Raw genomic sequence first — 15,694 nt, 5'->3', positions numbered from 1 at the left:
TCACTGCAGCAAGCCTGGGGAGAGGTGAGGCTGCACTCACTCCTCCCCTCCATACTGGGGCACTAGACTAGCCAGACAGCCTAGTTAGGCCGGAAGATGAGAGCATGGCCATAGAGCCTACAGCGTCTTAGTGGGCCCCGAGCAAGCCCTTTAGCACTTCAGACCTTTGCGGGCATAAAGCCATGCAGAGGAAGACTAATGGTGGGGCCACTCTAACTCTGTGGAGTAGACCAGCTCCACAGTGCGGGGTAGACCGCGCGGGGGGGGGGGGGGGGGGGGGCGGGCAATGGAGTCCTGAATCTTTCAGAGCCCGGAGAACAGTCCTTGACTTCCTAAGACTGACAAGTCCTTGCTGCTCTTCTCTTATCCCTGGCACATCCTGGTTGTCACAACCTTGTTGGGTGTTCCCTCGTGGCTAGAGTTGGGGTTAGAATTGTCCGCCCTTCTACAATAGGGAATTCAGTCTAGGGAAAAAAAACAAACCAAAATCCTGGTTAGATGGGTGGTTTTGGTAAATGGTCTAAAAGAAGGTAAGTGGAGGATTCTAGAGTGACTAGGGCATAGAACAGGTTCAGTGAGGCCTGAGACAGACGGCAGAGAGTTTCTCTGGTGTGTCTGAAACCACAGGGAACCAATGTGGCCAGGCTGGGCATGGAGCCTGTGTGGATGTCTGTAGCTCACTCGTCTGAAGGAGATGATGACCAAGAACATTGTAAAAGGTCCAGGGAGCTGAAGAATGCTAAGGCAGCTGGTCCAGGTAGCCTGTGTGAGCAAAGCCAGACTGTGTCCAGGGAAGGAGCTGGACAGTGACAGTGCTGAGGACAGTGGGGGAGACTCCAGTGTGCTTGCAGAAGCCATCGTCCATACCTAAACATCCATTGCTAGAAAATCATCTTTCTTCTAAGGATAAGTGGAAACAAGATGTGTGAAATTCGGAAGCAACTCCCAAATCTACCGAAGTCCAGAACTTTATATTCAGTGAAGTACACTTTAGAAGTGGAGGGGAAGGCTACATCTTGTCGTGGCAGAATGTGATAAGGACTGTCTGCAATGATGCACAGCAGTAAGAACAAAATTACAACTTTACAATGTTCACATTAGCAATGGGGAGATGCACAGAGTTAGTGAGGATAGAATGGCATTGCACCCAGGCAGAGGAGGAGGGAGTCACAGGGAGGGAGAGAAGTTAGTGCACTAGCACATAAACTGACGCAAGTTAGTCATTGGAAAAGATAATAAACGGGACCTAGCTGGGTAGATCTCACTCTCACCCCCATGCACACCCGTGATCGACACTGTACCCGAGTACTTCCCTACCCCTCTTCCCGACCCTTTTTCCGAGACAGGGTCTTTCTAGGTGCCCAAACTGTCTTACTGTGTGGCTCAGGTAGGCACCCAACTTTCAGTCTTCCTACCTTAACCTCCCAAGTGGTTAGGGTTACTGTGCTGCCAGGTCCCACGAAGTTTCAGAAACAGAATGGCAATGAAGAGTTAAGAACAACTTCTGCTGTGAGCACTCTGCTTACAGGTCTGAAAACTTCAGTGTTCAAAGATGCCAGTGAGAACTAGGAAGGCTGGCTGTGGTGACTCGTGCCTGTAATCCTTGCACAAGGGAGGTTGAGACAGGGTTTAAAGAGTTCAGGACCTACTAGGAAGTGGTGATGCACGCCTTTAATCCCAGCAGTGTGGAGGCAGAGGCAGGCAGATCTTTGCATTCAAGGCCAGCCTAGTTTACCGAGTTCCAGGATAGCCAAGGCTACACAGAGAAACCCTGTCTTGAAATACAAAACAACAAAAAAGAGTTAAAGATCTATTGAGTTCCACCCAGGGTAACATGAGACCCTGCCTCCCTTCCCAAAGAAGAAAATGTAAGTAGAGATAAGGCTTATTTACCATGAAAGAAATCGAAAAGAGTACCTAACCCCTTCCCCCAAGCCCACCCAGAGGATTTTATAGGTAAATTCTAATAGCATTCAGAAACAGTTCTACTTTTTAATCTAAACTCCTTCCACTTTCTACTCAGTTTCCAGAGACTGAGGTAACCTTGACATTAAACTAGACAGTGTACAATGTGGGTTCAACTATTTTAGGACAGGGCCACTTATGAATATGGATGTATTGAAAAGAAATGTAAATCAGGAAAGTGTTTTAGAAGATAGGGTGTATTATAGAGAGTCTCTGTAAGAACCAAGTCCTCAGAAACTGGCCCTACTAAAGATGAAAACAAATGTGCAATCACTTTGATAGAAGCAGAGGCAGCTTTTCTTTGAGGTATTTTTGGCAATCTTAGAATAAGGGGGAAATTCCCACAACACTTGGGGCTTCTAAATGGAGGAAGCCTGGGGCTGGGGAGATAGACGCCATAGTTGGTAACGTATTTACCGGTCACTTGGGACAAGCCTCCCCGCACATGCTCACTTAAGGCCAGGCATAGTGGCTCGTGTCTAGAATCCAGCCCCTGGGGAGCTGATGGTTCAGTCTGTTTGAATTGGTGAGCTCCTGGCCCAGTGAGCAACCCTGTCTCAAAAACCAAGGTGAAGAGCAATTGAAGGTAGCAGATGTCGGACTCAAAGTAAACAAATAGATAAACAAATAAATGGAGGGAAGCTTCTAAGCTAACTAAATACTAAGATATTAGAAGTTGATTTTTGTCAGGTCAGGTGCAAGGCAAGATGCCTGTGATCTATCCCACTACTTTTCATTGTGAGTGGTTCTAGCCAGTGCCACAGGATGACAAAAAATGTAAAAGGTTAGATGACGTTAGCGTTTACAGATACTTAAACTTTCATAGATTAAATGGATTAAGAATTAATAGAACCGTCAGAATCAATTCTTTCCTTCCTTTCTCTTTCTGTTTGTTTGTTCTTTTTGAGACATAGCCCTGCTTTTCCTACAACTCACTATGTAGACCAGGCTGTCCTTCACCTCACAGAGATCCATCTGCCTCCCATGTGCTGTGATTAAAGGCGTGTATCAGTAGAGTTCAGTAAGATTGCTAGATACATGCATAGTACACAAAATTAAATGAAATACCTGCTCCCAGCAATGGTACTAAATTCCTTAGAATAAATCTTAGTGTTATATCAATCCTAAATAAGAATGATTGAATTTTATTGAAAAAATGTAAATGCACAGAGGTATCACTTTGATTTAGAAAACTCCCTATTACTGTAATGATTCTTCCCAAATTGATCGGGAATTGAATGCAGTTTTGATCAAAGTTTCACCACACTTTGTTATTTGTTTATTTGTTTGTTTTAGAACAGGGATTTGTTGTAGCCCAGGTTGTCTTCAAACTCCTGGTCTTCCTGCTTCTACCCAGCTCTAAATGAAGAGTAAGTTGAGGAATGTGTACATAGTATTCCTGATCTTTCTATTAACTAAATGATTTTTCTATGATCAGTATGGAAAAGTAAGAGCCAGAAACAGTTAGGCTCAGACTGGGATTTGCCATATCAGTTATTAAAAATCGTCCTCATTCCTAGTACTTCAGAGTAGAAACTAGAGGATCATAAATTCAGGGCCATCAGGGTGGTGGTGTATGCCATTAGTCCCAGCACTTGGGAGGCAGAGGTGGGCGGATCTCTGAGTTCCAGGCGAGCCTCGCCTGCAGAGTGAGTTCCAGAGGCCAGCCAGGGCTCCACAGAGAAACCCTGTCTCGGACCCTCCCACTCCCCACTAGAAAAGGTTTGAGGTCATCCTCAGCTACATAGCTTGAGGCTAGACTGAGCTACATGAGACTCTGTCTTAGAGGGGAGGTCATTATCATAATATGTGTGAAGATAATTAAGATCATGCAGAGAAGGAAATCAGTAGGCCAACACAACAGACCAGGGAGCCCTGTGATGAACACCTGAAGATCTGAGATCCCAAGAATGAATGGGTGCTTTAATCCATGCTGCTGAGGGAGTTAGTCAGACAGGGATAACCCTAGAGGACACTTGAAAGACATGGACCTCGTAGGAAGAGGGGGTCATGAATGACCCATGAATATGTAAAAGGATGAACATGTTTATTAGAGAGCAAGAAAACATAAAACTATTGCAAAATAGACTTCATATGTACCACTTTTGGTACAGATTAAAAAAGTAGGTTATATCAGAAAGTTAGAAGCAACTCCCAGGGCAGCAGGACCTGCTCAGTGGATCATAAGCGGTGTGGAGGCAGTCTGGAATTATGTGCTGAAAGCGCGGGGGCCTGTGGCCCAGTAGCTGTCAGGTGTGCACAGAACTAAGGGATGTAAACAAGAATAGGAGCGGCACAAAGCACAGACAGGGTCTGCCCCATGATCGTCTGGGACCTTTTGATAGATAAATTTCAGCTACAGATCAGCAAAGGAGAATTCCACAAATGAAATGTGTGGTAAACAAAGCCAGTCGCCAAAGAATGACACCCCCTCCCCCCCCACACGCACACCTTATTTCTGTAGTAAACTCAGAAGTGTGGTACAGCTATCCACTGCATTGTTTCAGCTTTGAGCAACCAAAAGGCAAAGCAGGAGGTGGGTTACACAGCTTGGTTTGGTTCAGGGTGCTTTGTAGTGGACCTGGAAATGGTGCAGTATTTAAACATTTGTCTTCCACAAGAAAGGATGATTTGTTTCATTTTTTCACAATAGTAGTTGGAAAATCCACACACTAGCTTGACATTTAACATTAGATATACACAGAAATATTCTCTATCCCCCTTTTAAAAGGTGTTTGTTTTTTTTTTTTAGTGTGTGTGTCGAGGGGGAGAGTGTAGGGTGGTTCATGTGTAGAGGTCAGAAGTCAACTAGTAGAAGTTGGTTCTCCTCTTGACTGGCCAAGCTGTCCCACCAGGCCGTCCAACCCTTGTCAAAGGCAGGTGTGACCCCCTAAGTTGACCTTGTTTGTTGCTCATAGTTTGGAATGTTCTACTGCTGAACCTGGTGATAAGCACCCACCTATTCTGTTAGCCTCTTTCCTTGGTACTCAACCATCCGAGAGCAGGGTCCCCCCAACGCTGATGGGAGGGTGCCTCTGGGGAGCCAAGCGTCATGTCTGGAATGGAGCCTGCGCTTGTAGGGGAAGTAGACTTGTTCCTTATAGCTTCTTTTGACTTGGGGGACTCCTGGGAGCCCCCTGTGTATTGGGAAATGTTCAGAATGTCTTAGCTTTGCTCTCTGTGGACTTACTAGAGGACTGTCTCCAGTCACTCTTGTCTGGCAGGCTCTGGACTTAGCTCTGCCCAGTCTTGTTGGCATGGTGTGGCACCCTCTGGGTAGCTGCCACCCTCAGTTGGCAGGGCACAGACTCGTGTGTCACTGTATCCTCTGCCCTCACCCCATTTATTTCACACTTTCTGAAGTTACCTGTGAGTTTTTCTTTGTTTGTTTGTTTGTTTTTTCTGGCTGAGGAGGCTTATTTGGCTTACAATTCCAGGTTACAGGTTACAGTTTGTTAATTGCATTTAACAGCTTTAAGTTTATGTGTATGTGTGTGAGGCTGTGTGAGTTTATGTGTACCATTTTTGTGTATATGCCAGAGGAGGCCAGAGGATGTCAAATTCCCTGGAACTGGACTTACAGACTATTGTGAACATGCTGTTGTGAGTGCTGGGAATTAAACCCTGGTCCTCTGCAAAAACATGGAAACTCTTTAACACTCTCCAGCCCCTATTCTGAATTTTGACTCTGCCTTCTTCAGGTACCAAGCCGGCTGCCTCTGTGGACCCATGGGGAGTGCCTACCACAGCCAGCACACAGTCTGTCCCCAAGAACCCAGACCCTTGGGCAGCCTCACAGCAGCCTGCCTCCAATGCTGGGAAAACAGCAGATGCCTGGGGAGCTGCCAAGCCCAGCTCTGCCTCAGGTGATCCCTTTGCTCAGCCTGGTTTCTGGAGCTTCACTGCTTCTCCCTCCCTCCCTCCTGGTGCACTGGCGGTAGCTAGCTGACTGACCATTTCTGTTCCCACTGGGCCCCAAACATGAGTTCTGGCCTTCTCCCTGGGTGGCAGGCTGATCTCGTGTCTCCCTGGGGACACTTCCACAGACTCTCTCCCAGTGTCCAGACCCTACCCACATTTGCCCACACTGCTGGCTCTTACCATGTTTGGCGTAGGATGGTAGAGACAGTGGTAGGCATTCATGTTCCCTGATCCCACCTGTTGTCTTCTCAGTCCAAGTAATTGACTGGCTTGGCCCTGAGTTTACACTATGATGTGGGATGCTTGGGAGAAGCCGCTGTGGCCTGTGTTAGCCCACTGTCCCCATGCAAATGGGGTACCTGTTGTGCTGGGGAGTGGAAAGAGATGCCCTCAGTCACCGGCTTGTATATTCCCTCAGGGTCTTTTGAACTCTTCAATAATTTCAATGGTAACGCTAAAGATGACTTTTCTGAATTTGACAACCTTCGAACTTCAAAACAACCAGGTAGGTTAAAGATGGTTTCTATATAGCATTTTTTTTTTCTTCTCTCCGAGACAGGATTTCTCTGTGTAGCTTTGTCCCTTTCCTGGAACTTGCTTTGTAGACCAGGCTGGCCTTGAACTCACAGAGATCCACCTGCCTCTGTCTCCCGAGTGCTGGAATTAAAGGTGTGCGCCACCACCACAACTACCCTGCATTTTGTGTATTTGACCACCTGGTTGATTTTAGAAGGAACAAGCTTTTCAGGGAGAAGTGTGTGTGCCTGTGTCTGTCTGTCTGTCGGTGGTTCTTTCCTGTCATCTCATGTGAGCTTCCAGCAAATTCTGCTCTTTCTGCCTCCTGTCTGCTGTTGGAATGCTGGGATTGTAGACTTGTGAGGCACTGCATCTGCCTTTTACTGGGCTCTGGTGATGGAACTCAGAGTCTCAGGCTAACGCAGCAGACGCTTTACCTGTGGAGATACCTCACGGGCTCCTCAGTAGTCTGCTGCAGACGCTTTACCTGTGGAGATACCTCACGGGCTCCTCAGTAGTCTGCTGCAGACATTTTACCTGTGGAGATACCTCACTGGCTCCTCAGTAGTCTGCTGCAGACATTTTACCTGTGGAGATACCTCACTGGCTCCTCAGTAGTCTGCTTGCGTCTCACTGTCAAGAGCTCAGAAAGAAAATGTGGAAAATTAATGGAAACAAGGGTGTGTATAATTATACTTTGCTGTGAACCTCCAATCATACCTTGATATTTTTGAGGATTGTGCTGTGTATACTTGTATGAATCTTGCTTTTCCATTTACTGTTTTTTAATTACATTTGGTTTATTTATTCATTTATTTATTTAATGCTTTTGTGTGTGTGTGTGTGTGTGTGTGTGTGTGTGTGTGTGTGTGTGTGTGTGTGTGTGCGCGCGCGCGAGCATTGTTTACAATAGTTTACACATGGGATGAGAAGACACTTGCTTTGTCCTTGTCTTGCAGCCGAGTCAGGGGCCTCAGCCCCAGCCCAGGACAGCAGAACCACGAGCCCTGACCTCTTCGAGTCTCAGCCCCTGACTTCTGCCTCAAGCAAGCCTAGCAGTGCCCGGAAAACACCCGAGTCCTTCCTGGGCCCCAACGCGGCTCTGGTGAACCTGGACTCACTGGTGACCAAGCCTGCCCCACCAGCCCAGTCCCTCAATCCCTTCCTGGCACCAGGTAGGCATGTGCTGCTGGCCTTCATCAGTGGCTGGAGTGTCCATGCTGGCCTCTGCCTCTTTGTCCCTCTCAGGGACTGCTTCCTGGAGGGAGCCTGTGCCTGCAGGGATGTTCTTCCTAGTGCTGGCTTTGGGCCTCGTGGAGGCCTTTGCTGCCCTGTGTCTACCCCTTGTGTAGCAGCAACAACGCCTTAGCGCTTAGCATGAGTTACTCCTGGAGGCTGAAGGGCCTTGTCATAGTGCCTGGCACAGCATTCTGCACAGCATGTTCCAGGCCCTCACTGCCAGAGGACAGGCCCAATAACTTGACCCAGTACTTGGGGTCCCCATGGCCTTGCTCTGAACTCTGACCTCCAACCTTTTAGCCCATTTCTACCCTCTTGCATTCCCATGTGCACCGTACTCTTGGCTATACTGAGCTGAATAACAACCCTCCAGATTGAGCGGTCCCCTCTACCTCCAGGCCGTGACACTCCCTGCTCACTCTGCTTGCACACCCCCTTTCCACATCCCTTTAGCTGAGCTCTTCATCTAGTCCATACTTCTGCCCTTAGTCTGCACAGATTCTTCAAGACTTAGGCCTCCCAAGAGTGTCAACCCTGACCTGACTCTATGTGTCAGGGGCTGGAGGACTTTATTTCTCTGTCCCTGCAGGTCCTGGCAGAAGAGTATGATATCTAGAAGCTGAGGTTTGGGGCCTGCGGGCAGAAATAGGATCTGTGGAATTTCTGGGTTCCATCCAACCCTGAGGTTCTAATGGTTGAAGGCATGATATCTTAGAGGAAAGTTGCCCTGTGAGTGGGGCTGGACAGGACTTGAGTCCTCAGCTAATCTGGTGCCTGTTCCTGCCCAAGAGACTTTTCTCCCCAGTCCCAGAGTCCAAGAGCTGTTAGGGGCTCCCACACTGTGGTGGGCCGTGCCTACAAACCTATTATGGACTTCAGGGGCCATGGCCAGGTTGAGGAAGTTTTGGCAGATGTGGTGGACTCAGGGTCATTCTGGGCCTCATGGGTAGACCTGGATCTGCCATTCCTGATAGGACTACAGATCACCTTTGTTTCTGTGGACCTGGGGTCACATAACAGTCCTGGTAGAAGTGTACCCCAGAGTGGGTCAGAGTACAGTAGCTTCTTATCATGGTGGCTCACACTGCCCCTTGATGAGCAGGCCATGTTGGTGAGTGGGGCCAAACGAGCCCAGAGACTTAGTGACAGAAGTGTCACGTATCCCGGAAAGACAGACGCACCAGTTATTTCACTGACAGAAGAGCCTTTGGTTGAGGGCTGTTTAGAGAGGCCGGGTGAGAGTGGACCACCTGGTTTCTCAGCAGCAGGCCCTTTTCAAACCTTCTTCATGGTGCCAGTGTGCACGTCCTAGGATGCTGCATGGCCTTTCCCAGACAGATGCTTGTAGCTACAATGGCAGACAGGCTGAGGGAGCAGGGCCACTGACAGCAGCCTGGGTACCCGCCCTTCAGAACCAGAGTACCCAAGCCTGTGTGATCTTGGCTCTGCCTTGTTTAGCTCTATAGCCCTGGACAGGTCCTATACTCCTCACGTAGATGTTTGCCAGTGTCTCCTGTGACTTTTATCCCCCTAATCAGTGTTGGAGTGCCAGATGTGGAGGCGTGGAGGCGTGGGGAGGGGTTACACCTGTCCTGAGGGTTGTGCCTTCCAGTGACTCACCTGTTGTGTTCTCCTTGCTCTCTTGTCAGGTGCTGCCACCCCAGCCCCCGTCAACCCCTTCCAGGTCAACCAGCCCCAGCCGCTGACACTGAACCAGCTTCGGGGGAGCCCTGTTCTTGGGAGCAGTGCGTCTTTTGGATCTGGTCCAGGGGTGGAGCCCGTGGCCCCCGTGACCTCAGTAGCCCCACACTCAGCATTGGGGGCCAGTGGCTCTTCATTGACCCCACTAGGCCCTACAGCAATGAAAATGGTAGGCAGTGTGGGCATTCCCCCGTCAGCAGCTCAGGCGACGGGCACAACCAACCCCTTCCTTCTCTAGTGCCAGGCTGGGACTTGCCTGAGTGAACACCCAGAGTGCCGAGCCCAAGGATGTCAAGCGGGGACTCACTCTGATTTGTGTAGTGGCTGAGAATATGGTGGTAGGGGTGTTAGAGCTTCAGGTCCAGCTTCCTGGTGAAAGGGTGGTTGCTGTAGTCCAGACCTTCAGGCTGGAGTACAGGTGGGCTGGCCTCACTGTCCTAGCCGGGCCCGTTTCTCTTCCTGAGTGCTCAGCTCTGCCTGTGCTCCACTGAGGTCTTGAACAAGGAGGTGTTATCAGTGTTGTCTAAGATTCTGGGATGCTGTCTAGCCCAGGACTTGGGACAATCATATTGTGTGCCCTACCCCCAGTGATCCTCAGGGTGTGGACAAAGTGAAGCTCTGGCCCCACACCACACTGACCGGTGAGAAGTGGTTGTGCATATTTTATCTTCCTTTGACTCGTGGGAGTCCAAGGTAAGCAGCACCAGTGTGGGGCTTTACGCTGACCAGAGCACAGCCCTGCCCCGTGGCTCTGTGCTTGTGCACGTTTGCACATTTTGTTGAGTACAGTTTCATATTTGAGTTTGCAAAATTATCTAATAGTCTTTTTTTGGCTAATATTTTTATAATGTGGTTCTTATTTAACTGTCTAGTTTTGATAGAATTGACCAAGTCTGGCTGAATTAAGGTCTTGGCACGTATTATTTTAGTGGTCTAATTTCTCTTATTTATGGTCTTAACTGTAAGAAAACTTTAAAAGAAGAGATATTTGGATGACAAAAATATGCCTTATGGAAAACTAAGCAAATTCTTTATAGGAAAAAAATTCCAGAATTTGATGACACAAAAACCATTTTATTAAAACAAAAACTTGCAACAGTAACAAAACCCTGCAGCCTCCAGTTGCCTTTTTCCCTTCCTCAGCTCTTCTGATGAATTACCAAATCAACTGACTCTTGAGCCTTTTTGCTTAGATCCTGAGAGGCTTTTTTACTAGTGTATTGACATCTTAATGTTAAAGGGAAAAACAGACGACGCATGAGTGTGACTGGCAGTTTTTATCAGCTCCTCCCTGTCTTTGTACCCGGCACACAGGGATTGCCCGGAACTTCTGTTTACTGCACCCCAGAGGTGCGGCTGACTGTGCCATCACCATGCTCAGGTTAATGAGATTGTGTGAAATGGGGGCGGCTGTGCACTTCTGGGCTCATAGGTCACCCAGGCCAGTCTCCAAGCTGAGTTAGGACAGGGCCTGACCCTGATGTGTCCGCTGCCAGCTCCAGCTCAGGCTCTTGACCAGGAAGTGATCCTGTCTTACTTTGGAGATGAAAGAATCCTCACATGGCGTCGATTTTTAACAGACGCTCACTGATGCTATATTCCCTCCCAACCTTCCGAATCCTCACTCTACTCACTCTTAAGGAAAGTATTAAATCCTGAATGAGAGACCACTGACTTGACTTTTCTCCAGAGAAAGGACTGCCCCTTCTTGGCCCTGGCAGTTTGTGTGGCTGGCTCTTCTGCCTTGTCTTGCAGTATGAACTTCTTACCTTCAACTCCAAGGGCACCCGGCCACCTGCCAGCAGCCCCTCTCTGCATCCAGAGAAAGTTTGGGTCCTCGGCACCCACGTGGTTGACTCGGTGGTTCCTGCTTGAAGGAGGACTGCACTCACGCCCCTCATGAGTCTGAGAGCCCACCCGCTGCTCCTAGGCCCCCCACACCAAGGGCCCTTCCCAACTACCTACTTCTCCCAGGACTAGCGCGGCCTAGGGGGAGGCGCGGGCTCTGCTGCTCAGGAAGGCTGGTGACTGGGCTCCTCCTGGAGTGGTGGAGGCATCACGGGACGGGAGGTGGGCGGCGTTTCAGATGGCACTTCCTTCCAATTGTACAGGCCAGGTCCAGGTCTGCTGCTGGGGGCCAGTGATTCTGCTGCGGAAGATGAGGGCCCTTCCGACGGAGGCCCCAGCCCGATAGCCACTGAGTCCCCCCTCCCACAGCCACCCAGCGCACGTCCCTGTTGCCCACTGCACTGATCATGAAGGCACTGGCCACTGCCGTGTGTGAGTGTGTGTGTTGCACACATGCCACCATGCCCTCCTGATGGACACCCTAGGGAGTCACCCAGCTGTTTCTCAGTCCCAGGGCTGGTGGTTGGGTTTGGATTTGTGTTGACTGTTGATACTTATTTACTGTATAAATATAATTTATCATTTGTATCATGATGTGGTTTCTGGCTGTGTCCTTTCCCTACTCCTGGCTTTACCCATCCACTATGACAAGATGGCAGGGCTGGCCAGGGAAACAGCCTGGTCTACAGTCAGGCCACCACCCTTACCTAGTGTCTGAGTCTCGGCTCTGCTGTTGGTGGGCATTGCCACGTCCTGTCTGAAGGCTGTGCTGGGCAAATGGTGGCCCAAGGCCATTGCCCGGGTGGCTTTCAGTTCTGAGGACAGTTCTCGGTATGCTTTCGTGGTTTCCCATTCCCTCCTGTCTTAGTCAGGATACTTTGGCTGTGATGAAACACCATGACCAAAAAGCAGCTTGGGGGCTGTAAGGGTTTATTTGGTTCATGCTTCCACATTAAATGAGAAAAAGAAATAAAAAGGCAAGGAAGGGCATGACTACTCCTAGGTATGGTGGAGGAGAAAGCTTATTGTAGATGTGTGGGAGAGCATGGTCAGAGGCAGGGACACCTGGTCCAGTCCAGAGTGCACGTGACCAGCCTGAGTTAGGCCGTGTGTGTGTGTGTGTGTGTGTGTATGTGTATGTGTATGGGGTGGGGGGGAGATGGGAGAGAAGGGGACTGGGTACAGCAGCCAGGAGCCCAAAGGTACAAGAGGAGGAAGGTGAACACAATGTCTGGATTATGTAGGGAAGAGCAGCCTCTGGGGAAGGGCAGCCCAGCCCCTGGGCTGGAGAGTTCAGGGTAGAGGGTGGGTATGCTGCTATCCATACCCTCTAACAGGTAGGAACTGAGGGATGCTGGGAGAACCAGGGGGCCTGGTCTGCTTTGAGATGTTAAATAGGCAGCTCAGCCTTTTGTCCTGGGTTTGAAGCTTACACACACCACAGTTCACCAGTCTCACCCCTACCCCCCAGAGTTTCTCTTTGTAGCCCTGGCCATCCTGGAACTCTATAGACCAGGCTGTCCTCAAAAGCAATCAGACCCGCAGGCCTCACCTCCCACGTGCTGGGATTGCCCAGTTTACACTGCTCACCATTAGAGGAAGTCCTAGCAGGTACCTGGAAGCAGGAGCTAATGCAGAGCTCATACAGGAGTAGTGATTACTGGCTTGTTCGGCCTGCCTTCTTATAGAACTCAGGACTGTCAGCCCAAGGATGGCACCACCCATAATGAGCTGGGCCCTCCCACATCTATCACTAAGAAAATAGGCCTGCCCACAGCCTGACCTTATGGAGGTGTCTCCCCCCCACCCCAGTTGAGGCCCCCTCCTCACAAGAGTCTCTTGTGTTAAATTGACATAAAACCAGCCAGCACACTTCCTTTCACATCTCTGCCCCAGAAGTGCTGTGTCATGAGAAGCTTCAGGCTGTCAGATGGGCACAGATCCTCTGTGTCCCGCATAGTAGGAAACAGGCTCGGTTAGCAAGTTACCGGTTATTGTTACCTCTGGGCACCAAGGCCTGTCTTACCTCTCAGACCAAGAGCTTGCATGGGTCCTTCCTGTGTTAAGCCAAGAATGTAGGGTTTGTGAGGGCAGAGCCTTCTCCAGTGCGCCAGGCTCCCGGCAGTGCAGGAGGGTAAGGACTCCGCTGTTAATGAGTAGTGTGGGAGGTACTGACTCCAGCTCTGCAGGTGGCCCGTCCTGGGAGCAGCTGGGAGCCAGCTTTCTGCCTGCACATGGAGATTGCCAGCTGGGACTTGTTCTGGATCCCGTGGTGGTGTGCTGGCTGGTTTTGAATCAACTTGACACAAGCTAGAGTCATTGGGAGATGAGGGAGCCTCAGTTGAGAAAATGCCTCCATAGGATTGGGCTTTGGGCAGGCCTGTAGGGACATTTGCTTATTTGGTGATCAGTGGGGACCACCTTTGTGGGTGATGCCATCACTGGGCTGGTGGTCCTGGGTGCTATAATGAAGCAGACTGAACAAGCCAGTAAGCAGCACCCTTCCATGACCTCTGCCTCCAGGATCCTGCCAAGACATCTTTCAGTGGCGGACTGTGATGTGGAATTCTAAGCCAATAAGCCCTTTCTCCCACCTTGCTTTTGGCCATGGTGTTTACTGCAGCGGTAGAAAAACCTGACAGGCTACTTCCCTCAGAACCTTAGCGGGCTTTTATTTTAGCTCTTTGCTCTTGCCATGGACACATACTGCCTCTCACCCACCCCCCACCTCCAAGACAGGGTCTCACTGTGTAGCTCTGACTGTCCTGGAACTCACTCTGTAGACCAGGCTGGCCTTGAACTCAGATCCGTCTGCCTCTGCTGGGATTGAAGGTGTGCACCATTGTATCCAGCTTTTCATTTGTTCTTCACCACACAACTAGGCTTTTATGGTTTAATTTTCAGTCTTAGAAATGAGTTTAGAGTCCTCTTACTAATCCTTTTTTTAAATTTTTATTGTGTATGGGTATTTTGTTTGAATGTATGTCTACACTACGTCGTTGCATGTCTACTACCCTTGGGGTCCAGAAGATGGCGTCAGATCTCCTCAGACTTCAGTTACTGACATCTGTGAGCCACCAGGACCGAATCCTGGTCCTCTAGAAGAGCAACCAGTGCTCTCTGCTCAGCTGTCTTTCCAGTCCCTTCCTAATCTTACCATGCTGACTTTTTAGCTTTCTTTGTGCCTGTTCATTTCTGCTTTTGTAAACTGGCCTGTTCTTTCCCAGACTTCACTTTTCTGGCACATCCCCCTCTCCCCCAGAGCTGTTGGTTCAGCCCCAGAACCTGCCTTGAGCTCTCTGCCAGTGGCTCTCTGCTGCCCACTGTGTGCTTGCACTCTTCCTGCCTGCCACCCTGCCACCCTGTCTGTGCCATACAGTAATTTCTGGGTTTTAATCACGGCATAAACTCATTCCGTGTAAGAGTTTCTGGGTTGAGAGTCTGTAGGAGTAAGTTCCCTGCCTTCCTTCTTCAGGGTAGAACACAATGAAAGCTCCCCCCCCCCAAATGCCCAACAGGGGTGTCCTTGCAGCACCCCTCCTGGCTGGAGTCTGACACCAGATTGTTCCCTCATCACGCCCTTGCCTTCAGTGTGGGCCTTCAAGGGCTCCATGGACAAGAGCAAGGAGGTTTAAGGGTCAGGCTTCCTATCTAGTGAACAACCTCTTAGCATTTTGTAAGCTTACCAGTGGGACGCGAGAGGCCCAGGAGATGGAGTCTAATGGATTGACCATGACAAAGTGAACAATCTGGTCAACAACCGTGACGGTGAGTGGAGGATAAACCTGGGTCATAGTCACATGTCACTGGGTGGTGGTGGTGCACACCTTTAATTCTAGCTTTTGGGAGGCAATGGCAGGCAGATCTCAAGAGTTCAAGGCCAGCCTGATCTACAGAGCAAGTTGCAGGACAGCCAGGGCTACAGAGGGAAACTGTCTCGGGGAGGAAAAAAAACAAAAAGGTCTTATGGCTGGCACCCTTCACATTTCAGGCATGCTCCAGTCATTGGCCTCCAAAGTTCTCCACTGCATGCTTCCTCAATTTGACTGGCAGGCATGCCAGAGGCTCTTAGGTGATAGTACCTTTCCGTGCCTTGATTGGGGTTGGGGTATGCATTCATTGAAATTCTTCAGACAGCACAGATGTGTATGTATCTTGTTGGATGTAAATGTTCACTTGAAAGATGAATAGTACAGAACTCTGGCTAATGATAAGCATGCTGCAGTCCACAGCAGGTAATATGCTAAGCACAGGGTGGACTAGAGGAGAAGAAAGATTTCACCAATGTGAAAATGCAAATACAGTCTCTGTCCTTAGGTGTCCTGGGTGGTTAGAACCCCACCAGGGCACCAAAATGTAAGGACAAGCAAATGCCCTGTGTAAATGGTGAAGTATTTGCATAGTGTTTACCCCATGTACCTTAACATCATCTCTAGGGGACTAGTAATACCAAACACAATGAAAATGATACACGATTGGTAGGCTCAAGGGATGGAGACAAGAA

At 49.5% G+C, this 15,694-nt stretch overlaps 1 protein-coding gene across 9 annotated transcripts in view; it reads left to right on the top strand.

Annotated features, from left to right (window-relative positions):
- Positions 1-11,784, top strand: part of Epn2 (epsin 2) — a 68,565-nt gene extending 56,781 nt beyond the window's left edge. For all 9 annotated transcript variants that reach the window (XM_006973574.4, XM_015992432.3, XM_006973575.4 and 6 more), the window contains 4 exons: positions 5,667-5,831; positions 6,305-6,391; positions 7,362-7,577; positions 9,291-11,784. In XM_006973574.4, the coding sequence (XP_006973636.1) occupies positions 5,667-5,831; positions 6,305-6,391; positions 7,362-7,577; positions 9,291-9,580 (758 nt within the window). In that variant the 3' untranslated portion in view covers positions 9,581-11,784. The remainder of the gene's footprint in view (positions 1-5,666; positions 5,832-6,304; positions 6,392-7,361; positions 7,578-9,290) is intronic.
- The last annotated feature ends 3,910 nt before the right edge of the window (positions 11,785-15,694 follow it).

Source organism: Peromyscus maniculatus, chromosome 8 (assembly GCF_049852395.1).
Source record: "Peromyscus maniculatus bairdii isolate BWxNUB_F1_BW_parent chromosome 8, HU_Pman_BW_mat_3.1, whole genome shotgun sequence".
In the NCBI taxonomy this organism is placed as follows: Eukaryota; Metazoa; Chordata; class Mammalia; order Rodentia; family Cricetidae; genus Peromyscus; species Peromyscus maniculatus.
This window is presented reverse-complemented; position numbering and strand designations above follow the sequence as displayed.